The sequence below is a fragment of the Rattus norvegicus genome, chromosome 17 (assembly GCF_021556685.1).
Source record: "Rattus norvegicus strain SHRSP/BbbUtx chromosome 17, alternate assembly SHRSP_T2T, whole genome shotgun sequence".
In the NCBI taxonomy this organism is placed as follows: Eukaryota; Metazoa; Chordata; class Mammalia; order Rodentia; family Muridae; genus Rattus; species Rattus norvegicus.
The window spans coordinates 74,890,281-74,915,124 of NC_141550.1; the positions used below are offsets into that span (position 1 = coordinate 74,890,281).

General features: G+C 44.8%; 1 protein-coding gene across 6 annotated transcripts in view; it reads right to left on the reverse strand.

Annotated features, from left to right (window-relative positions):
- The window catches only part of Sfmbt2 (Scm-like with four mbt domains 2), a 191,790-nt gene that overhangs the window by 145,173 nt on the left and 21,773 nt on the right, over nucleotides 1–24,844 (reverse strand). For all 6 annotated transcript variants that reach the window (XM_087590777.1, XM_087590776.1, XM_087590779.1 and 3 more), the window contains 2 exon segments: nucleotides 19,783–19,877; nucleotides 17,292–17,532 (listed from right to left, as the gene is read on the reverse strand). In XM_087590777.1, the coding sequence (XP_087446903.1) occupies nucleotides 17,292–17,532; nucleotides 19,783–19,877 (336 nt within the window).

Sequence of the window (24,844 nt, forward strand, 5' to 3'; positions counted from 1 at the left end):
GTCTTGCTATCTGTGGTCTATCGTTTAATAGTACAGAAAGCATAGGGATGAACCTGGCAGAGAGGAAGGGGGTGGGGAGCGGAGGGGGAGGGGACGGACAGAGAAGAGCAGGATATGTAATAGAAGAGCTTGCAGCAAATGGATGAGGACCAGAATTCAGTTTGTGTTAGCCAGGATGAGCAAGCCCTGAGTTCAGTGAGAGACTCTGCCTCAATATACAACATGGAGAGTCATTGGAGGAGGAAGATGCCTGGTATTGACTGACCTCTGATTTCCAAATACATACATACATGTGTGCACATGCACTGGACACACATGTAACAGGCAGTACACACACACACACACACACACACACACACACACACACACATACACACACGAGAGAGAGAGAGAGAGAGAGAGAGAGAGAGAGAGAGAGCGCAGAGGAAGCAAAGTTTGATAAGCCCAACGTGGCAAGATGAATTGCCCTCATTACTTTAATATGCTGTCATACACACAAGGCAATTTAAAACCAAGACATTTGTTTTCCTTTCCTTCCCTATCAAACTAGATGCTTGAGTGTGCAGCTGCTGACTCTTAAAAATTAATCAATGACTGTATTTTTTTTTAATCTGGTGCTTCCTCGAAGGACTTGGTCCTTTCATGAGCTATTCTGCAATGTCTGGGCCCATGGTATGAATGAAACGAGCTGGTGAGGAGGAGGTGTCCTCCACCTCAGACACACGCCCAGAGAAAATCAGAGGGGAACAGCAACTTCAAGCCACTGGAGGGGCTTATATTTGGAAACCTTTTATCTGTACTGTTTTTTTTTCTCTTTTCTTTCCCCCAAGAGACTTACTCAAGTATTTTCTCATCAAAGGAGTATGTCACCGTAGGTAGACTGTAAGATCAACAGCTATAAAGAAGTCACACTTGCTGAGCAGTGGCTGCTGTCATTTCGGGGCATTCAGTAATTCTGTTCAGAGAGAGAGACGTGCAGATCTGCCTGTTTTGCGTCAGTGTGTGGATCATACCAGGCAAATTCCAAAGAAGATTCTTACAACACTGATTCTATATGTGCTGCGTTTCTCTGCTATGACAAAAATAACTGATAAAGCAATTTAGGGCTAGAAGGGTTTCTTTTGGCTCACAATTTGAAGGTTCTGTCTGTTGTGGCGAGAGGCTTGGAGCCTGGGGGTGCTGAACGCTTTTGCGTCCGGAGTCCGTGAGCAGAGTCAGGTGCCGTGACTCAGTTGCCTCCTCCTTTCCCCGTATTTTCGGTCTGGTGCCCCTTCTCGGGGCATGACAGTACCGCCCATATTTAGGTGGCTTCTACCTCACAGGCTGTGCCAGAGCTGTGCCTCCCAGGAGGGTCTAAATCCCCCTCAAGCTGACAGTGAAGAGAACCATCATAAAGGCAAATGGCGGAATTATCATACGACAGCCGCTCCTCTTGGAGACAAAGCAGACCTGCCAAGCATCTCGGCCCTCTCCTGGGTGGATCAGTACACACCGCCCTAAGCAACAGTCGTCTGCCGAAGTTCACGAGACCTGATCTCTAGGGGCCTTCCATGTAATCTTTTTAATTAACAAAATGACGGGTTTTATTACAGGATGACTCTTAACATGAAAGGGCCTCTTCTTTGGAATGAAAATGGCTGTCTCGCCCTTTAGAAGGAGAAGGTGAGCTCACATTTCTGTAAAGCACAGCAGGACAGTGAGCGATTTGGCGTAAAACCGTCTGGAAGATGGCAGGGGTACCCAGTGAGAACACCTGGAAATTGGCCTGGGGACACGGCCCTCTTCCTCCCTAAACCTAAAATACGCATTGGCATCTTTCTTAAAAGAGTCCTAAGACCCTATCCCCAATGTTTTGTGGCTCTGCCTGTTCTGCTCCAGACACAGCTGTGAACTTCATGGTTTCAACTCAGGCCGCCATAATCAAATCATTGACATGCGCCAAGACGTCATTCCTAGAAAAGAAGGAAGCTGGCTTCTATCTCATCATTTCAGTTCCTCACTTGTATGAAAGCCCCCTCCAAACTCTAGTGAGGTTTCTCCGGGACTCTGGCAACATAAGCCTCTCAGTGGGCACGGAATAAGAAGACACTAAGGAGTTTTCAATACTTCTGAAACTTTTTTCACACTGTGAAATTACACACACACACACACACACACACACACACACACACACACACACACACACACACACGACCCAGTCCCGTTTGTATTCAATTCACACTGACTAAACATGGAATGTTCTAGAGAGAAATGCCATGGTCCAAACAGCGAATGTTCCTTACACGAGCATGAATCCCACCAAAGAAACCTTAATGTTTGGGAGCTAAAGAGATGGCTCCAGGACTGGCTGCCCAACACCCACATGGTGGGCCGCAACGGTCTATACTCCAGGCCCAAGTGCTCTGAGGCTCTGGCCTCCACCGGCGGGAGTAACATGTGCTGTAGTCATGCACATACATAAGACTACACTCGTGCACATAAAATAAAATTTAACTGCAACTAAATAAAGAAATTTTTTTTAATCTTGCATAGTTTTAGAAATATTTCTAGGATCTCCAGAAGGGACAGACACAAAAGACAAATGTTAACTCATCCCTTTTAGTTCTGTGTGGCAGAAGAAAGGAAACCGAGGAAAACAGCAGCCGGGGGTCCTGCAGACTTAAGTCACCCACTCACATTTAAATGTACTGGCCACTCGACCCCCACATGTCAGTCAGGAAGTCAGCACTCAGGATTCTAGGGGCTACTGTGCTAGCCGCAAATTACCAGGTACATAAGCGAGAAGCCCTGTGTGGAGGTTAGCGAAAGCACTTCATACTCCTTTCCCTTCCTGTTCCCACAGCAGCATCTTCTGACACCATTGGCCTACCAAATCTTTATCATAAAGCATGTTCCTGCGCAGAAATACAAATGCCATCGGGAGAATCTAATAAATCTTGCACATGCTAAGACCCTCCCCTGTCCCCATTATTCCTCAACACATGCAATTGATTAATCATCAATATTATGTAACCGTGCGTCTGCCGATGCACAAAATATCAGAAAAAAATAATTTTTGACTGCCCGTTTGCACAAGAGACTGAGAGGAAAGCTGACCAGAACAGAAATGCTAAGAAGCATTATCTTCAAGTATCAATACCTAATCATGTCCCTGAATTTAATCCTTTACCTTACACATAGCAAATGTCTGAATAGAAAAAGTCATGTTAGTTTGTGAAAGCCTGGTATTTTCCCAGAGGAGGATAAGAGAACAGATGAAGTTTCCCCATGTGCAGGGATTTGGGGAGTCAGCAAATGATGTCCCGCATCCACTTGTATTCCATCTATTCTTGATAGCATAAGGATCTTGGAGAACATCTTGGGGAGGTCATGTGAGTGCATGTGTGCATCTGTGTGTGTGTGTGTACATGTGTATGTGTTTGTGTATGTATGCATGTGTGCCTATGTGTGTGCATGTGTGCATGTGTATGTGTTTGTGTATGTATGCATGTGTGCCTATGTGTGTGCATGTGTGCATGTGTGCACTTATAGGTGTGCAGACATATTGTATATGTCCTGACTGTCAACAGAGAAAGGGAGGCAGTTAATAGAAAAAGTATTAGGGACAGGAACTGCAGGAATCCTCTAGACACAAAGTTCTAAAGGCGAGCATGCACTGGCCTGATTTTAAGTTCATCCTCATTGAGAAACAAAGTTCCCAGTTACTGGGACCACACTCCACAAGCAGAAAAACCCACACTTCTGTGATACGGAATTGATCAACCCCTGTCCACAGTGCTGACAGATGAACAGACAGTAGTTGTCTTCTGTGCCACAAGATTTCTCTAAGGCAGCACTTCACATATCAGACGTCCTGCACATCAGGTGTCTACATCGCAGTTCATAACATTAGCAAAATTACGGCAGCAATGAAATAATTTTATGATTGGGGTTACCACAACATGGTAAACTGTATGAAAGGGTTGCAGTGTGTAGGAAGGCTGAGAGCCACTGCTCTAAGGGGTCTGAAGGAGTTAGTACGCACTGAGTTTGAATGTCAAACATCCTCCACTGGCTCCTGGGTTTGACCACATTGTTCCTGGCTAGTGGAACTGTTTTGGAAGGTTATGGAACCTTTCGGAGGTGAAGTCCAGCTACAGGAAGAGAATCACTGGTGTGTGTGGGGAGGGGGGAGTAGGGATTATTGGGAGGGGGGCTGTTGAGGTTTACAAACCAAAGCCTGCTTACTGTCTGCTTCTAGTTACTGACTGGAGAAGAAACAGGACTGGCCACCACGGCTCCTTCACCACGCCTACCCTGCTATGACAGACTGCATTCCCTCCTGGGCCTCTCCCTTTTCAATCAACAAACCAAAGTCAGCCCCAGTCACAACCAAGAGAAAGATCACTAGCACAGTAGGGAATCAAGTCACTCAGGACAACGACTGGACTCCCTCCTCAGTTATGAACCCAAGACCAGATCTAGAATGTTCTTTCCTGTGTGCGGAACATTAACATAGACACATGAGAAAGAGGAACCTAAAGCTACTGGATTTATTTACTAATTTATGTTGTTATTTATTTATTCATTCATTCATTTGTATGTTTATTTATTTATTTATTGTTTCATTTGAGATACAAATCTGTAGCCAAGGTCGACCATTAATCGAGAGCCTCGTGCCTCATTCTCCCAGGTAATGGGATTATACGATGGGTGCGACCACCACTGTGCTTGGGGCTAAACCCACTAAATCTAAAAATAATAAATTTAAATTTAGTATTTATTCCAGGCCCACCAAAGAAAGAAAAACACAATTTTTTTTAACTCTAAAAGAAAAATCACCCCCTTCTTCTGGTTTTAATTTTTGGTAAGTTGGGCTGAGTAGAGGTGTTGAATTAATTTCAGTTTTTGACTCATTCCACAGTTTTTCAGAAGAGGCATTTAACTTCCACTAGGGGAGTGTTCTTTTTTTTTTTTAAATCAGTGTTGGCTCCAGTTCTTAAAAACCATCTTGAAAATAAATAAAAAGCCTCCCTTTAAGTCGCCATGACTTCTCAATGATTCCACACACACATGTGCAGAATTATCTATGAGAGACACATGCTAAAATATTTACAGATGAACTGATACGATGTCTAGGATTTGCTTTTAAGCAGTAAGGGCCAGGGAAAGTGGGTGGCGCATTGATTAAACAAAAGATTGGCTTTGAACAGATTCGTGGTTAGCCTTGAGGGATGAACAGAAGAGGTTTTGCGTGTACTTAAATTTCCCATAGTAAAGAAAGTTTTCGAAGCAGAATTAGAGAGCATTCTGCCACTCATTATGAAAAGGAAAGCTAAAAGCCACAGCGAGAAACCGTGATGCATACAGTTTCGCAGAGCATGCCAAGAGAGAGTCGAGAATTCGAAGACAGTTCATTGACTCATTAAAAAACAATGTGTCATGTGTTCGCAGTGAGCGCCCCAAGGTCCTCAAACGCAAACCTCAATAACAACAAATGGATTCTAGTCTAGAGAACCCCAATATCTGTATGACAAGTCAGCTGGTGGGTGTTACATGAGTCAGTTTACATATTAGCCACCACAGCCTATTAGGCATGTGCAAGTGCTTGTCTCGGTTAGTTTAACTCAGGGAGTGAAGAGGAAGAGAAACAAACCATCCACAAGTGAATGAGACCGAAAACCATAGTGCTGAGTCATCCAGGAACAACTCTCACAGTTACCAAGAAATACTTATCTAAATTGCGTTTTTAAATCTAGTCATTAATGTCTCCACTGCTTTTGTCTTTACAAAAAAACTGTCCTGAAATATCTGCTTAAATGAGCCAAAAGCTTAAGCCACTCTGGTGCTAAATTAAAAGAAAAACAATTTTACTAAACCATTAGTTTTACTAAACCATGGAAACATCCAAGGAATTCTATTAATATCTTCGTGAAGGGGAGTAATGAGGAAAAAGAGATGTTTGTGTCAAGACGCCTCCAGAAAATAAAGAAGGGCACATGAGAACCTGTATCAACATATCTGGTACAAGCAAATACTCTCAGACATCATCATTCAGACAATGTGCACAGTGGAGTTGATAACAACACCAATAAGTGGGTAGGTGAGTGGGTGGGTGGGTGGATGGATGGATGGATGGAAGGATGGATGGATGGATGAATGGATACATACATACATACATGCATACATACATACATACATACATAGATGGATGATGAATGGATCAATCGATCGATAGATAGATAGATAAGAACATCCCATTATCTTACAAAAGGTCAACTGTTCACCCAGAGATAGTAAATTCAAAATACCTTCATTAGTAAGTCCCTTCAAGATCATTCTCGGTTCTCTAAGTGGGCTATCACCTCCTACGGAAATTAGATCATGAACTAATCAATTTGTACATCCTTGATTCCACACAAAGTCTACAACTTCTGAACACACAGAGGGTCACATGCACTGCGGTAAGCAACCACACAGAGAAATGGTGTCCCTTTCCCCAAGCTACCAGAAGACGCCATCACAGTCTTACAGAATCAGCTAGTTTGCCTCTCTGTTGCAGTGATAGAACACTGGCCAAAAGCAACCTGGGGGAAGAAAGTTGAGAGCTCCAGGTAGAAATCCAGGTAGAGAATGGAGCAGAGACCATGGATGAGACCAGGAAATATTAAGTCTGAACTAAACACAACTGTACTTAACATGAAAAGACTTCTGCCAGCTGTCTAATCGAAGTTTTAATTGATGCTAATTTACTGGCGAGTTACTTATATTATCCTTCACAGAAACCCACCCGGGAAGGGCACATTAACACACACACAACAGAACGGACCATTAGCAATACTTACAAACCTAATGGTCCACGGACATTAGAGACTTAACTCAGTTTGGATGGACTAACAAATTTCACATCCGACGTGCGGATGGAGACCGTGAAAGGAACTTTGCTTTCTTCTCACAAAACATATGTGATTAAATATTGTTGCAAGTAACACTACGAAACCTCCCTTCACCTAGCCTGGGTCTCAACAGGACCAACAGCTAAAAATCAAAGCTCAAAAAAAAAAATTAAAATCAAAAGGCATTTTTAGCTTTACTGCAAACCTTTATGATGGTCCATGCCTGTGGTCCCACCACTTGAAAGGTGGGTGAAATAAAAAATGACTTCCTGTTTAATTTCAAGGCTAGTCTGTCGAAGGAAAGGAAAGAGACAGAGACAGAGAAATGGAGTAGGGAGAAAGAAGAGAGGGGAGGAGGGAGGAGGGAGGAGGGAGGAGGAAGAGAGAAATAGAGAGAGAGGAGAGACAGAGAGAGGGATAGTAGGGGGAAAGGAAGGGAGGGAGGGGGAAGAAATGAGGGGGAGGGGAGGGAGGGGAGAGAGGGGAGAGAGGGGAAGGGGAGGATTTGTTATCACCTGTGGTGATTTTCGATGAACCTCATTTGTTTGTGTGTGAGGGTGGTGGGGAAATGTGCAGACACTGAAACTTCTCTGCACTTTGTGAGGGCCTCAAAAGAGATTCAGAACAAGCCTGTCTGAGAAGCAGGCTGAACGCATGCTAATGAGATGACACAACTATTCATTGTGGGAAAAACTTAATGACAGATTGTTTGAGTGGTTCTCCACGTCTGATAATCCATGTTTGGTGCTGAGGGAGTCCGTTCCAAGCCATTATAAAAATATGTCATTACGAGCTTTCTGAATCTTTACATTGTTTAATCAACTACGTTCAACAGCAACTCTGCTCCTCGATAAGAAATAATTAAACAAATAAATACAAAACTCCTCAAAACCAATTTTTCTTCACTTCCTCTGCCTTCCTCTGATGAAATTTCTTTACAAACATCAGCTTACAGGCTCACTGCAAACCACATAAACGTTTCAAAGGACAACTGGGCCTTGTTTTGTGTAACTATTCAATTCTAAAAGCTGTTGGATATAAACGAAAGGAAATTTGTGCTGCTCTCGGGATGACATGCATATTCTTTTAAACATTAGCCCTTTAAAGGGAAAGGCGGCTCTCCTATGCCGGGGCTCTTGGAACTAGCCTCTAGCATACTCAAATTATCAATAACCTTGGACATGAAACATGGTTTACTAAAGTTTTGTTTCTAAGAGAGGATCTCAGTAGATGACTGAAGCTGGCCTTGAACTCACAGTCCTGTGTGAGCTCCTGGGTGCTGGAATTTCAGGCACACCAAACTCCTAGGGGACTGTTAAGTTTGGAATTGTAAGAACCACAGCCTTCTCATCAAGATAAAAGACACTGAAGTATGGTGGGTAGCCTCACCTATGAGAGCCATCTATCATGTCTCTGACCTCCATTCTGCCCTGACTCTGAAATCTCAAGTCCGTTTTTAACTCCCCTCACACGAAACCACAGCAGAGAGACTCTCAGGCCCCTTCCTTGGCTCCATAGGTCATAAATGTGAAAATAAAAAACTATCTAGTCATCAAAAGCTGTCCAGCCTCGATACTGCAGAGATGACCTATAGGCAGTGGAGCCTACCTGAAGGAAGTCAGCCATTGAGGATAGATTCTTGGGAGTATATAATCCTTAGTCCCTTCCTGTCTTGGCCTATGCTTCCTGGCTACCATAAATCAAATAGACTTTCACATCACACATTCCCCTGCCCAACTGCACCAGATGAAAAGAGCCCTCTGTAACTGTGAGGCAAAATAACCTTTAAAAATAATCTCCTTTAAGCTGTTTCCATCTTGAACTTGCTTACAGCTATGCAAAAGCAATTAGCAGGCCAGCATCATGACCAGGATCTTGTCTGTTCTGGTCAACCTAAAGCCTCAGACTCAAATATGGATGGACCATGGATTCTCCATCTAGAGGCAACACTAACCCACAGTGTTATTGGCAGACTCTGTGTGCTTGAATGTTACATCCACTTAGCCCATCTGTCCCCACCGTCCCAAACTGGCTGACAGCTGTCATTCATTTCTGATACAAGTAAGTGTGACTTGTTAGTCCTCCCTGGTTCTCATGGGCAAGTGTCAGCATCAGCCAGATCTCAGAACCAAACATGATTACTATTATAAACTCAGTCTCTCTCTCTCTCTCTCTCTCTCTCTCTCTCTCTCTCTCTCTCTCTCTCTCTCTCTCTCTCTCTGGAGGTTGGGGGGGTAGCAAGATTACAAAGCTATCTCCAGGATGGTTCAGTGGGTAAAGTGCTTTCCTTGTAAGCATGAGAAACTGCGCCAATCCCCAGAACCCACATAAAATATCCAGGAGCGGTGGCACACGATGGTTATCCTTACATGAAGGAGGCACACAAACATGGATTGCTGTGCTTTCTGGACAGTACACACACTCTAACCAGCAAGTACCAGGCCAAAAAAAAGAGACTCTGTCTAAAAGTAAGCTGGACAATGTTCCTGAGGATTGTGACTTGGGACTGTCTCCTGGCTGCCCCTGTACACACCCTCACACCCATCCACGCCCACAAACAATGAAGCTCTCCAATGTACTCCACCTTGACAGCAGTATTAGCTAGTATGGGGTTTCGTTGTTGGTGTAGCTCAAAGCTTTATCGTGTATCTGCAGAAGAACTCCTGGGCTTTAACTCTGTGAAAGGTCTTATAAGAAATTAAAAAGTGGATAAAGCCCTCAAGCAGGGCGAGGAACGGGAACCACACATTTCTTACGGTCTCATACTCTCAGCACCGCTCTGAAGAATCTACGCAAACCAAATTTAATACATAAAATGATCAACAGGGCACTATCTCCAGCCCAGTCTATGCCTGGGAGGCTGAAGATCAGATGTTTATACGATGTACGTGATCCCAGCACTAAGGGGAACCCCAAACAGCTTCTAGTAGCCATGAGAATTTCTGCAAGATCTTTGTGTTAGCTTGAGTTTTCCTATTAGCAAAGAGCTAAGGAGGGGGGAGGCAGGGGGAGGGGCACGCACACCTACGTACACATAACATAACACCACAGAAATAAGAGAGGGAGGAAGAGAGGTGGGGAGGGAGGGAGAGTGCAAGCTATCATAGCTATGACACATAAAGTTGGCAAAGTGTCAAGGAGGGCTAACTGTAACTATGAGTCAAGTCCAGAGATTGTACCGATAGGCCAGCCCCGTTCAGATGAGTCACCAAACAAGTATGTAGTCAATTCACAGACAATTGCATCTGCATTCCAAACAATATGCTTTGCTTTCATTTCAGCAAAGTCATTATCTACCTAAAACTCGAGATTTTGATATATGCTGTATTCACAGAAATCTGTATCATATTAATATATTTCATCAAAACCTGCAAACTACAGGAACAAAGTTCTAAAGTGTTATCTCGATCTGTATCGATAGATACGTGATGGAGGGAGGAGGTCCTAAGTAGCCGTGGATGACCTGGAACTGATCCTCCTGCATCTGTGTCGTGAATTCTGGGATTGCTATGCCCAGTTTTATACCGTACTTGGACGGAAAGCCAGGATGTCATGGATCCAAGCACTTTAACAGCCTGCATTTTTTAACTCTATTTCCCCTCTAAAAGCTACTACACGAAATATTCTACTGTTTTAACATTGGAGTCTACCTACTATAAAGCATATAAATCTGAGTTTCGATTTATGAAACATCCAAAATCCAAGATAGTTAAACCAAGTTATATAATTTATCTATTGTTTCCAGAAATATTAGCTAAATATGTCCATAAAAATAAAACTATCAATCAATGAGTCCATTCTATCAACGAGTCCGTGTCTATCCACTGCTCACATTTTTTTTAAAAAGAAAAATCAATACTGTCGTTCACCCATACTATTTCTGGAGTTACACATGTGACAGTAACATGAATTAGTAGGATGTAAGACAAATTCCAGTTTAGTTCTCAGTAAGGTAAAAATGTTTGCCAGGTAATATATACAACTGTCGCCAACTCTTTCATCAGTTACGAGAAAGGGTAGCTGGGATCAAAAGTAGAACAACAACAACAACAACAACAACAACAATAATAATAATAATAAACAGTGCTTGGTATTTTTCCAACTCAGTGCTTATGCCAAGTGATGTTTGTCCTGAGCAGATCCACCATGGTCATGCTGTCTTGGAGAAGTCATTTGACCATTAGTTTTTCTTTTGCTCTAACAACATCAGCATCATGGGACCCAGACTAAGAACTCTAAACAGACTGCTTCCCTCACATGGTGATGTGCATTGATGTCTATATGCAGATGAGGCTAGGCACAAGATAAGGTAAGGCCTGCGATTGGGGACAGAGTTTTTGAAAGGCAGGGGAGAGGGAGAGAGAAAAGAGGAAAAGACTAAGAAGGGGGCGACAGAGGAAGAGGAGGTAGAAGGGAAATGGAGCAGCAGCGCATGCATCGCCTGGAGAAACTGTAAGTTATAAGAACTCTCTTAGCTGGGGAACAGAGCAGTGCAGCGCTGGATCTGCCCCATCTAAGCGTGCAGCTTGGATTCATATTAACTGAGTTGTGTTTTCATTACGGGGGCATATTTGGGTTGGAGTGTATACTGCAACATGGTGAGCCTTGCTGAATCAGTAGAAGACACAAGCAGAACAATAAAAGAAGGAACTTCCCGGAAAAGACTTTAGGGTTACACCTACGACATCAGTCTTCCTACCTGTGCAGCAAGGGCTGTACACATGTGCACACAAGCACACAAATGGAATAAGAAACAAAACTAAACTAAAAGCGAACAGTCTCATAGAACTTCGAAATTCTCTTTTTCACTGTCACGGCTAAACAGTGTCTGTGGACAGGTGAGTCCTAGTGTCCCGCATGGCAGCAACGATTACGTTACAATCTACTAGAGTCCTCCCCGCCCTGGAGAACTTGGCAGATCTCCCCACGTAACATAAGGCGGTCTTCACACTTTCTCCTCACGCTTCATGAATAAACATTCCTTCATTCAAATAAGTTATATATATTAACTAACTCTGGTAATGGTGATTCCACTTTGAAATGGTAAATACAGTCATTCTGGCGAGCCCGCAGGCGTTTGCAATTCAAATTACAGAAAATTTTAATAATGGCGAAAATAAAAACTAGTGGCAGGCTCCTGAGGCACTGTAATTCCAACACTCGTATTGCAGCAGCCGATGCACACATAAATACTTGCCTGCTTAGAAGTCAGGGGCTTTTGCTGTCCTGCGCCTTCCCAAATAGTCACCTGCAATCTCATAGGAGAGCATCCCTCAAAGAACTCAACAGGCATCACTCAGAGCATCGGAGCGGCGAAGCTCCCAGGCCCCTGACATTAAGAGGCGATGTTGCTACTTCTGAATCCATAACAATGAAAACAGTCATTGGATTAAATGATTTCCGTACATTATCACCATAAACAATAATAATTTGGCAGCTGCCCTCCGCAAGCGTGGTGCACACTTATGAATAAATCAGGCCTTATTGATTTACTAAGCCAAAAAACGCTATTCGTTTTGCTCTCCTAATAGGAGCTCTAATCCCTGGCCGCACTTAGCGAGGCTTTAATATAGTGCGTCTCGTAATACTTTTAATATGAAAGATTAGCGCTGGTTTAACCCCGGAGCAGGAGTATTTGCACTCTCAACGGCCAATTGGCCACTGAACTCAGTTGTCTCTGAGCATGTCCTTGTTAATGGCACTCTCTGACTGACGATGGAAATTGCACCATAATGACGTGAACTGGGGAACGGGGCTGTACGCGCTCCCCCACACACACACACACACATACGTTTAACACATTTATGACAACCTACATGAATTCAAAGATAAGAGTTAGAACAGTGAGGCAGGAAAAGGTAGTACTACAACTAGGTCTTTGTGCCCCATCAAACTGGCATCTAAAATAATAAAACCTGGGTCTGGGGATGGAGCTCGATTGGTACAGAGCTCAATCAGCCTGCCAAACACCCTGGCTCCAGTCACCAGCACCTCATAAAAACCCTGGATCAAGCAATCGACCAATCAAATTGCTCCTTTTCCAATGAAGTGCCCGCAAAGGCAAGACCTCAGGTAATCCAAAGATCTTGAACTCAGCCACTTCAGCCTGACGGACGACCCCCAAAGAAGAGCAGGCTAAAGCTCACAGACTCCAAGCTGTCAATGACCATGGGTTCCCTGATCACTCAGTGGGAGACTGGAACGTCTTAGCTATCTAGATTGAAAGGGGAACTATCCTCTAATTGATGAAGGGACATTCAACCCAAGTACTACAGTCATGTTCAATCCTGGATGTGGCTACTTTCTAACTGTTAACATGCCACGACCTAAGAGAGCCTCTGGTGAGAAATTGTCTAGATCAGGTCGGTCTGAAACCTTGTCTTTGGTAAACTATCGTGATGTTAATTGAGGTAGGAAGACCCAAGTATCAGAAGCAAGCAGGGACGCATTAACTCTCATGGCCCTTGACTATGATGGACCCTGGATTTGTGGGAACATTGGAAGCAGGCAAAGACACTACTCTCTCTCACTACTCTTTTGTATGGATTTTTCAAGTTCCTGCCTTGACTTCCCCATCATGACGTACTGTAGCTTGGAATTGCGGGCCAAATAAGCCCATTCTTCTCTAAGCGGCTTCTGTTAGGATATTTCATCACGGCAGCAAAAATAAAACTAGAGGACGTGTCACTGTCCAACAGGGACACAGACACCGGTTCCCCTTACTTTTCGGAGATCCCTAGGCTGACATGCATGGACCCTACTCCTAATTGGAATCACAAACACAGGAAGGTTGGGCCAGTTAACTCCCTGAGATTACATTATAGAAGCCCTCAAGTCAAAGACGGGACTGCAGGAGAGGGTGGAGGGGACTCGCCTACAGGACAAAGTTAATGGCAGATGCTCATAAGAACTCAGATCTCTATTCTGACGGCAGTGTCCCTTACTTGATTTTGATTCCTGGGATTTGTAAGAAGCCTCTGCTGAGCTGGAGTAATAGCTTGGTCAGTAAAGTTCTTGCTTTGCAGGCTCAACAACATAAGCCAGATCTCCAGAAGCTGGGCTGACTGCATTAGCTTGGAATCCCAGTACTGGAAGGGCAGGGCTCCTTGGTCAGCCATTCCAGCTGAATTGGAAAGTTCAAGGGTAATTAGAGACCCTGCCTGATTAAAACAACAACAGCAACAACAAAATAGACAGACCTAAGGAAAGACACACACACACACACACACACACACACACACACACACACCCCTCCCATCACCATGGAGCCTCTCAGACAGAAACATTAGGGTCATAGATTGCTATTTCATATTTTTCAGTGCCTTTTAAATTCAACCACAACAAAGATAAAGATCACCCGGGCACAGTTGCAGTATTTATAGCATTAACTCACTAAGAAAACCATACAACGACGACAAAAAAAAAAAATCCCCATTCAAAACACAGATCCCTGTAGTCCCTGCAGAGCAACCATTGCCTCTGGTTATGAAGCAATAATTATCCCTCCCCACAGAAATCAATAAAAGCTCTTGCCCCATGAACCTGCTATTTCCCGACTTTGTTCTCTGAACTAAAGATTCCCAAGTCGTATTGATTACATAGTAAATTTTTTTTAAGTTCTTTACAAGACAGCACTGAGGAAATCCTCAAGCTAACATCACCTCTGTTGTTTGAAAAGACTTCTCATCTTTCCCGTCACATTAATGGCTGCCCTTTTTCTAGGGTTTTCTCGTTTTTCATTTTCATCTTGTCATTTTAAGGGTGTCTTTGTCTTGGTTAATAGCACAGAGTCCGCAGGATACAAATTTGATGGTGTTTCTGAGAGTTTGACAACTGCCATATTTTTCTTCCAAGTGATGGGGGCGGGAGCTGATGATCGGACTGTGCCTTCTCTCTCAGGGGACAGCTGGGGCCATCCCAAGTGCACCTAGGAGCTCTTAGGGTACTAACATCATCGGAACTCCAGTGCTCTGTACAAAGAGTCACACAGCAGCTGTTTTAAAGTGCTGGCTGGGGAGTTGGGGAAAATGCCCCAGTGGGTAAAGGTGCCTTCTGCCAAAACAGGGACCCACCTAAGAGAGAACAGACTGCTGTATGCTGACCTCCGACCTATGCACACACACGCATGTGTGCGCGCGCGCACACACGCGCGCACACACACACACGCGCACACATAAAATTTCTAAGTGTGAATCTTTAAAAGAAGATTGGAAGTTATAGATGGTAAGAATTGGGAACAATTTAGGGGTGATAAAAAAAAAGCCACCCAGACCCTGATAGTGACAATGTCTGCACAACCTTGTGGATAAGATTAAAGTCATCAAACTTAGACAGATGACTTTTTATAATACATGAATTATGTTTAAAATTATACAGGGCTCCAGGCAGAGCTCAGTAGTGCAGAGTTTGCTCAGTATTCTCAAAGTCTTTGCAACATTAATTCATTAATAAATTACATTACATTAAACACACTGGTCCTATTGATGTGAACGCCACTATGGTCCCGATGGCCTTGTTTGTGAGCACAGATCAGTTCTGACCTCAGAGACGAGTGGGAGAAGAGGAGGAGGAAGGAGGCAAGTTGATCCAGGCAGGATCGAAGACACACAAAGATCTAAAAGGATGCCCTCTCTCTCTCTTTCTTCTGAGACAATGAGGGGTCATGATGTCAGCTAAGGCCCAGGCAACCGGTTCAACCCTGACAAATGTCACACAAAGGCAACTCCAGAGCTTAGGCCAATTTTATGACCCCTTTTTAGCAAGTCATCAATTATGCATAACAAAAGGAGGAAATAAAAGCCGCAGACCATACTCCACAAGCAGAAATATTATACCAGAGGCTTGTGGGAGGAGCTAAAGAAAGGAGAGAAGAGGGGAAAGAGGAAGAGAAAGGAGCGGGAGGAAGAGAGACAGGAAGAAGGACGGGGAGAGGGAAAAAGAGAGAGTGAGGAGAGAGAGGGAGAGAGGGGGGAGGGAGAGGGAGAAGGAAACAGATTGCTCTAAAGGAAGAGCACACAGCTGGGTACAGAGACCATGGAACACCCTTGGGAGACGGTAGCAGAGCTGACAGGTAGCACTGATGCCGTCATCACACAGCAAGACCAGAGTCAAACACTTGGTTGAAGTCAGTTCTAACAGACCCTAGGAGCTTCTCCAGTGCCTTCGTCCCCAGCAGGAGACCTCAACTGCAGCACTTCAGGAAGGGCCTGATACTACTTAACTGTAAAGATGCCCTGTGCCTTGGAGGAAGGTCGGGGGTGTCTCAGGTCTGCTCTGTCTAAGTGTTGGTAGCCTCTCTCTCTTCTGTCAGGCACAAAAGTACTCCCAGACATTGCCAGATGTCTGGGGGGGGGCAGGGAGAACCCCATTGATTTGTGGCAACTTAAACTGATCTCATGTCTATAAGAGGGTGGTCCACTGCTTTAAGTGATGTCAGTTCTCAATGGTTTGGCTTTCTCCTTGTTTCATAACCCCGGTATCCCCACAGCAAGAAAGACCAAAAACTAAGTTCAGGACTGGGGGTACGGCTCACTCTGTAGAGTGTGCTGGTGCATGCCAGAGCCCTGGGTTCAGTCTGCAGCACTGCATAATAGGGGGTGTGGTGGGGGACGTCTGAAATCCCAGCACTGAGAAAGTAGAGGCAGGACGATCAGGAGCTCAGAGATAACAGTCTGCTCTCACAAGACCTGGTCATCAGCAAGGGAGGGGAAGAGGAAAGAAAGCAAACAAGCAAACTTGGGAGAGAAGGCTGTGTAGGAGGGCCGGGGAAGAGGCGCTGTGGTTAGGGGCGTGTGCTGCTCTAGTAAAGGACCTAAGTTCAGTTCCCGGCACCCATGTCAGATGGCTCAACACCTGTAACTCCAGACCCAATGACCTCTTCTGGGCTTCTGAGCTCACAGGGCTCAGCTATACACAGCAGCATACACATATCCACAGTTAAAAACAAATTAACTTAAAAAAAAAAAAGAAGTCTGTTCAAAATGTGAATTCTCTAAAACGACGGAAGAGTAAAAGCAACACATCTAATCCCCAAAGAGGAAATTCTCTCCTCTTTTTCCCCTCCCTCTCCCTCCCTCCCCCTGCCTCTCTTTCCCTCTCTCCCTCTCCCTCTGACATCCAGCCGAGCTTCCTCTCCTACTATCCAAAGACAACCTCCAAACTGGCCTTGAACACTTTTTCTACCTGGTCGACCAAACTGACTGAAGATCAATACCATTTTTGATAAACAAAACTCCACCCACCCCCTCTAGATAATTAAGCCCCAGACGCCTTAAATAACTAAGAAACCTTTGCACTAAACACATTCGGGGTTTTATAGAAGGATCCTTCTGCCCCTGCGGCAAGGATCAAGCATTTCGAAGAACAACCTCGAAGAACAACCTCTTGGACATCAAAGCCTTGGGCATGCAAGCTCACCATCCGGGGGCCTCAACACCTTGTTGTTCTGAGTACACCACCCCACAGGGTGCAGATCTGCTATGATGACATCACACCAGAAGTCAGCCCTTCGGTCCTCCCCATAACCACAGTAACGCAGGAGCAGCAGCTGTCCACAGGTGGTGATGATCGTGGCCACCCAGTAAGTGTCTGGATGGTTCTTGTTGGCCACCTCCAACTTCATTCCTGGCTGGAAGTTACTCTGAATGCTGATCTCCACCTTGAGACACCAGAAACACAGGAAAACCATGATCAGACGAGTCATGAGCCTCAGAAGATTTTCAAGAACTGCTTAAGCCCAAAGCACTTTCAAATGTAATCCCTGCTGCCTTAAAGGAGGCATATACTGATTAAAGGAGGCATATACTGATTAAAGGAGGCATATACTGAAGACAAATATGACATGAGCCTCTAAGGGGAGGCTAAACACTCTGGAAGGCACACTCGAAAGGTAAGAGGAATTTGATGACAAGTTTTACTTCACCCACTGAATTCAACAGTTTGAAACTAATATTATGAAAACTAATATTATGACGGAGTGGGGACACACTTGTAATGCCAGCACCCTAGAGGCCAACACAGAAATCCTACATATTTAGGTCAATCTGGGATACACAACGAGATCTTGTCTCAAAACACCAAAAAGTAAATGAGGGCTGAAGGTAGGGTGCTTGCCAAACGTACAGGGAGGCCTAGGGTTTGATCCCCCGTGATGCATCATTTAAAAAAAAAAAGAGGCAGGTAGAAGAATCAATTCAAGTCATCCTTGGCTATACAGTTTGAGACTAGCCTAGGCTACAGTAAAACCTGTATTTAAATAATAATTACAATGATGATGGTGATGGTGATGGTGATGATGATGGTGGTGATGGTGATGATGATGATGATGTAGACACCAGTATTTTTGAACAAGGACTTTCCAAGCTCTTGACTTTAACCAAGAGTGTATCTCAATTAGAGCTACATGCTCTCCTGTGCTTATAGCTCACTGCCAGGACAAAAGCTAAAAATAACAAAAGCAGCATCCCCAGTGGACCCGAGGTCTACCATAGGGGAACCCCCAAAGTGAGCAAGGGGACTTGGAACTGGTCATCTGTAAAATGGCTACTTTTTCTGAAAATCTTTTCCACAGGGCTGGGGACAGTCTACATCTGGAAGGCTGGACGCCTGCATCCTCCATCGGGAATACAAAGGTTTTGGAAGACGATCACTGAAGCCTTCACCCTTTGGTGACACCGACTTCAGTGAAAGGAGGTGTGAGAAGTGACCCCTTACAGGAGACAAGACCTCGCTGTGCAGAAGAGAAGGGGGAAGCTGTCCATCATAGTTTCCTTCCCAGACTGCCCTATGGGAATTGCCAGGTCATCCTAAGGTCTTGTCAGCATGGCTTCTGCGGGGCCATGATCCTCGCTGTGCAAGCCAGAGAGGTGTCACCTGTGCTGTGCTTTAAAACATGGCCTCTGGCTTCACTACATGGCACAAACACGGTCAGAACAAACTACACGCTGAGGGGTACGGAAAGGAAAGAAGGGTGTAACCTTACAAATCTGAGAAAGTCTTAAATGCCCTTCCGCAGGGACGTGTCACTTCCAAGTAGAAATTAGCATGGCTGTCTTACTTCAGCTGAAGGTTGAAAATGAACCTTAAGGAGGTTGGGTTACTGCTGAGTAGCCCAGTGGAAAAACAGATCTCCCAGAAATGAATTTTTATTTACTAAAACAACAGTCATGCACCAGAGCTTGGGTTTGGGGAACACCATCTTTTCTAACCAAGAGCTCACGACTAAGGAAAGTCTGGCAAGAACCCATGTTCTTTTATCCTAGGGTTTGTCCCCTGGTGCATATGCTAGCTGAATAACACAGATATTATGAAGGGGAATGGCCTTGGTGAGGCCTACGTTTCCAGGATCTCTCCCGTGATTCCTCTAACTTGATTTATCTCCCCTCTAAAACCTATAAAACTCTACTGTGGCTTTTTAAAATTTTAATAACTTTTTTTTTGACAAAACCTCCTGTAACTCAGGCTAGCCTTAAGATCTCTATGAAGCCTGAGATTAAACGGCTAATCCTCCTGCTTCTACCTTCCCCGTGCCGGAAGTATACAGACGCACCACAATGTCCAGTTTTAGCCAATGCAGGGGCTCAAACCCAGGGTTTCATGCATTCTAGGAAAGCATTGTAGGGACTAAGCCTAGTTCCTAGCCCTAATTGTCACCTCATTATAGAAGATATGCCACCATTACACCTACTAAAAAGACATTAATGTAACATCTTGCCTAACTCGCTGGCTTTTTCTTTTTTTTAGAATCAAGCTGTGTCCTATTTCACGTGCAGCTATCTGTGTAAACCAATCTCAGCTGAGTTTCCGCTTCTCTGTTCACTCTTCTCTTCTGACTGGTTCTGGGGCTTCCCCCAGCAGATCCTTTTCCTCTCCCTCCCACAGACCAGAAGGGACCAGATGCTCAACCTACATGTCTGAAGCACACGTGTGGTACCGCTCTGGCACCCGTCTCATCCAAATAGTCTCCCCAGCTGAACTCAGTTTCCTCCTGCCTGGAATCTTCCTCTGTGGAAACAAAACGAAGCAAGAATATCAAAACTAGGCAACCACGCAAGACGCAGCCCGACTCGGTGGCTTCAGAGGCTATGGCTGAACTCTCAGTTTGCGGTTGAAGAAATATTGAGTTAAAAAAGGGGGAGGGAAGCTGGAGAGATAGCTCCTTTGGTAACCTTCTTGCTGTCCCGAGGACAAGGACCTGGGTTCAGATATCCAGGAAGCACATAAAGAGTCATGATGGGTAACGTGTGTGTATGTGTGTGTCTGTGTGTGTGTGTGTCTGTGTGTGTGTGTCTGTGTGTGTGTGTCTGTGTGTGTGTCTGTGTCTGTGTGTGTCTATGTGTGTGTTGTGTCTGTGTCTGTGTGTCTGTGTGTATGTGTGTGCCTGTGTGTGTGTCTGTGTGTGTCTGTGTGTGTGTGTGTCTGTGTGTGTCTGTGTGTGTCTGTGTGTGTCTGTGTGTGTCTGTGTGTGTGTGTGTGTGTGTGTGTGTGTGTGTGTGTGTGTGTGTGTGGTTGGTTGGTTGAAGAAGATACCAGTGATGTCAGGTGGATCAAAAGAGAGAGACAAAGAGAGAAAAAGAAATGAGACATGAAGAAATGGTGCTTTGTTGCCTTGTCAACATTAAAAGCAGCATTTGTGTTTTGAATGGAATGAGTAAGAGTTGTGTTAAGGTTAACTGGCTGACATTCGTGGATTAGCTGAACACTAGCCATGGGAGATATCACAGTGCGGGAAGACCAGAAGAATGCAAAGGGACTCTTCCAGCCCAAAGCGTGGGCCAAGATATAAACGGGTGACAAATTACTTACCGACTGAAGCTGGGGACTGGAAAAGAAAAGATTTTTTATGAAACAGTGACTTTGGTAACATTTTAAGGAAAATACATTGGGCTGGAAAGAGGGCTCAGTAGTTAAGAGTGTTTGCTGCTCTCGCAGATGGCCTGAGTTTGGCTCCCGGCACCCACCTGTATTTCCAGCTCCAAGGGATCGACCACCATCGTCTGGTTCCACACTCACGTGCACACAGTAGCAGGCAGATACTTGCATGCACACACATACACACATATACTCACACACACACACATTCTCACACAGTGTAAGGGGAATCGAAGAAAGATCACTTGAATGAACTGAGGTCTCTCTGCAGGTTATTGACAGACCATACCAGCTGCCTGACACCCCTAATGTGATCCCTGGTCACATGTCTACCCCAGGCAGAACCCTGTCGACTGCCAGCAAAGAGTTCTCAGAGTCTTTCACACCAACAGAAGCCAACAGATTGTGTGCTTCTCAAGTCTCAAGGGAAAGGACAGAAACAACCAAATGTATACAATGTCCCTCAAGAGAGTTAACTCTTCTCTGGTGCAGACAAGACGGCTTAGCACACAAAGAGGCTTGCTGCCAAAGACAGAGGCCAGAGTTCAATCCCTGGAATCCAGAGGATGAAAGAATTCCACAGGCTGTTTTCTGATTTCTTAAACTACATTCATATATGAAGGGAGGGAGGGAGGGAGGGAGAGAGAGAGAGAGAGAGAGAGAGAGAGAGAGAGAGAGAGAGAGAGGAAGGAAGGAAGGAAGGAGAGAAAAGAGGGTATGTGTCACAATATTCTAAATTTACATAGTTCTGCACAGCTGAGATTTGAAAGGCAATTGGTGAAACATTATATAATGAGAATCGTCAGATAATACACTTAAAGATAAAGACCGTGTACGTAAACTGCATGTTATAACATCAAGTGATTACAGCTAAGCAGCCTGTGACAGTTACCACTGGTGTTGGCTTTTACTGTAGCTTGCACCACTCTGGAGCAAACCCCTGAGGGTTCTGTAGATCAGGCTTACGAAAGAGGGACACCTCCCGCTAAATGTGGATGGCACCATTCATGAAGTGGGGTCTCGGCCTAAGTGAAAAGGATGAAGGGAAATAGAGGACCAGCACGCTTATCTCTCTGCTTCCTGACTGAGGGTACAATGTGACCAGACACCATGACCGATGCACAGTCTGTGAGCCAAAATTGAACCTTCCCTTCCTTCTGTCTGTCAGCAACCGTAACTAATGTGTCTGTGCATGTGATTTTAACCCGTCCACAAAAGGCAGAAAGCACTGTGCGCTCACACACACACACACACACAAGCGCGCGCGCGCGCGCGCACACACACACACACACGCACACGTGTTACATTTGCTGCTACACAAAAGGAACACCTCCAATGTCTCACTTGTATTACAAAGATGCTCAAAGGACATTAACCTCCAACCCACCCAATCCAGAGGGATGAGGATGAGGAATGGGAGGTTTGCAGAATGAGCGGCTGCCCTTTTCTTCTGCTGGTGATTTTTCAATTAAGGGAAAGTAACTGTCTTGTTATACTCTACATAGTCCAAGAAATGAAGAGAAAGCGGTACTTTATTTTATTATCGGAAAATGCTAATATTACCTTTTAGGACAAGTTCTCTCTAACTCGCTGTTTAGCCTAAACAGGCCTCAAATGTGTGATCCTCCTGCCTTGGCATCCCAAGAAGTGGTGGCATATTCTTGTACCACGAGATCTAGCTAAAAGAAGCTCTCAGAAGGTGGTGACCTTAAATGTTGCCTTCCACCCTGTGGTTTGTTACGGCTGCTTCTTGAGTGCACGCAGGTAAAAATGCTTGAAACCAAAAACCCAAGAGAACGCAGCCATGCTTTCAAAAAAGTGTCTAGGACCTGAGCCCCAACCTAAGCTGGGAAGAACAAGATCTCGGAGCATCTAAGACACCGAGGCAAGCCAGTCATTCTGGGCTGCTACAGAGACATTTCATAAAAAAGAGGCCCATGCCAGACCCAGAGTGAGAGTAAACAACACAAAAATTGTGTGTCCGATGCTGGTAACTCTAGCCACAGCGTTGGAGCTGTAAAGCTATACAAAACCTAGGTTTACTCAGAATACGGCCTGTTAAAATCTGCCACATCCAACTCCTCCTCGGGCCTGTGTGCCCAAACAGTTGATTCTCTGAAGGCACGTTCAGCGAGCGATCGGTAAACACACGCGATGTTTATGAGGAGAGATCTCATAAAGCCAGGGAAAATATTTACAGCTGATCCATAAACCTCCTAAACCCACAAACATTTTATCAAGGAAACTCTGACAACTCCTGCGTCATAAATGGTCAAGTGGGAGGCATTTCCCATGATGTCATGAAAGCCCACTGTGAAAAGCCACTACGAACACTTCACACCTTACAAAGAAAGCAGGCGTGTTCCTTAAACAGCAGTTCGGTTTTTGTTTGGTTTTTAACAGAAAGCTATCTGTGGGGCCAGAATATTCTAGGATAAACATAAAGAGAGTGTCTTATGAAAAGCCGGAGCACAAGTGACTTCAAGTAAAAATATAATAAACAAGTGGCCCACACATCTTTTTTTCTTAATAAAAGCTGGAATCGGCTCACTTTACAATCTGAAGGGAGCCTAGCTTTGCAGGGCTGGATATTAAAGTGTGCCTGGAATGGTTACAGTGCAGGGCTCCGGGAACTGGCAGATTCTCCACGAACCAAATCTAGTAGAAGACAATCTCTCACATGTTAGGCAACTTTTTAAAATATGAAGAGGGATGGGAAGGAGGCTTTAAATCATCTTTAGGTACCAGTAGCTCCTCACTCACTGGGAGAGGAAAACGGAGCAGCTGGGAACAGCACTCTGAATAACCCAGAAAGGAACTCCAACTGCCGGTCTGCCCTGGACCTGAGCACACAACTGCAGCCTGAAGTTCAAAGCTCGGGTAGGGGGTGAGGGTGTGTGTGTGGGTGTGCAAATATTGACTCACAAGAACTAGTTCTCACAATGAGGAGTAAGCCCTGAACTTTTCTAACTGTGTTGACCCATGTTCTCCCAAATAAAAGAGGCCCAGTTGTCTGAACGATATATCCCCAAGGAGTTCCAAGCACAGCACTAGGGTGACCAAGGCAGGGGAATTAGTACATTTAAGTCTAGCCTGGGCAAGCCATAATCACATAAAGAACCCTGTCTCTTTACCATACACAGACAGATCCACAATATATATGGAGAGAAATATGTTTAACACACACACACATTCTTTGTGTGTGCACATGTATAAGTGTGTGCATACGGGAGCATGTCTGAGGCTGTGTGCATGCAGGTCGGGGCCAATGGTCACTCATCAGGAGCTATCTGTTCTCTAAATAGCTCACCAATTAGGAGAGCCTGGCGGTCAACAAACCTGAGGATTGCTGCGTCTCTGCCTCCCTAGCACCGGGGTGATAAGTGTACTTTTTTCACAGGGGTTCTGGGGATCAAACTCAGGTCCTCATGCATTCAAATCAAGGACTTTATTGACTGAGCTACCTCTCTAGCCCCACTATCACCACCACTACCATCATCATTATCATAATCATTATCATTATTATTATTATTACTACTAACAGTAGTAGCAAGACTCAAGTTTACATGTTCAGCTTTTTCCTTTTTCCTCAGAAGCTGGATGGCTTTGACTGAATGTACAGTATCCCAGGCTCCAGTAGGAAATTACACTGAGCAGCCCTGTACATACCATGTCTCGGAAGGCATTTTATTTCAGTAGCCCCACCTTCTGCTACCTCTGCTACCTTTCATTCTGATGGAAGACACCCAGAAGTCCAGCCATCCAAGTGGGTTTCATTCCTGCGTGCCTCGGGGTACTATGGGGTGCTCTGCCCGCTGGGGAGACCTGTGGTTCCTCTTTGTTTAACTGTACTTAGTTCAGCCGCGTACTCTCTTGTTTCTAGGGGGAAGTGCCCTTGAGTCTTATTTCCCATCCCAGCTAAAATTTGGGCTCTCCTGAGGAAAAGCCAAAAGAGAGAGAAAAAACTACCAGTGAGAGAGATTCAGTTTAGTCTCAGCTGGGATAGATGGAGTGAAAAACTCATCCTTGTAAGGCACGAAATCAGCCAGGGACAGAGTGGAGAGGAGGAAGAAGCAAAGGGAAATGCACTGAAGCCACCA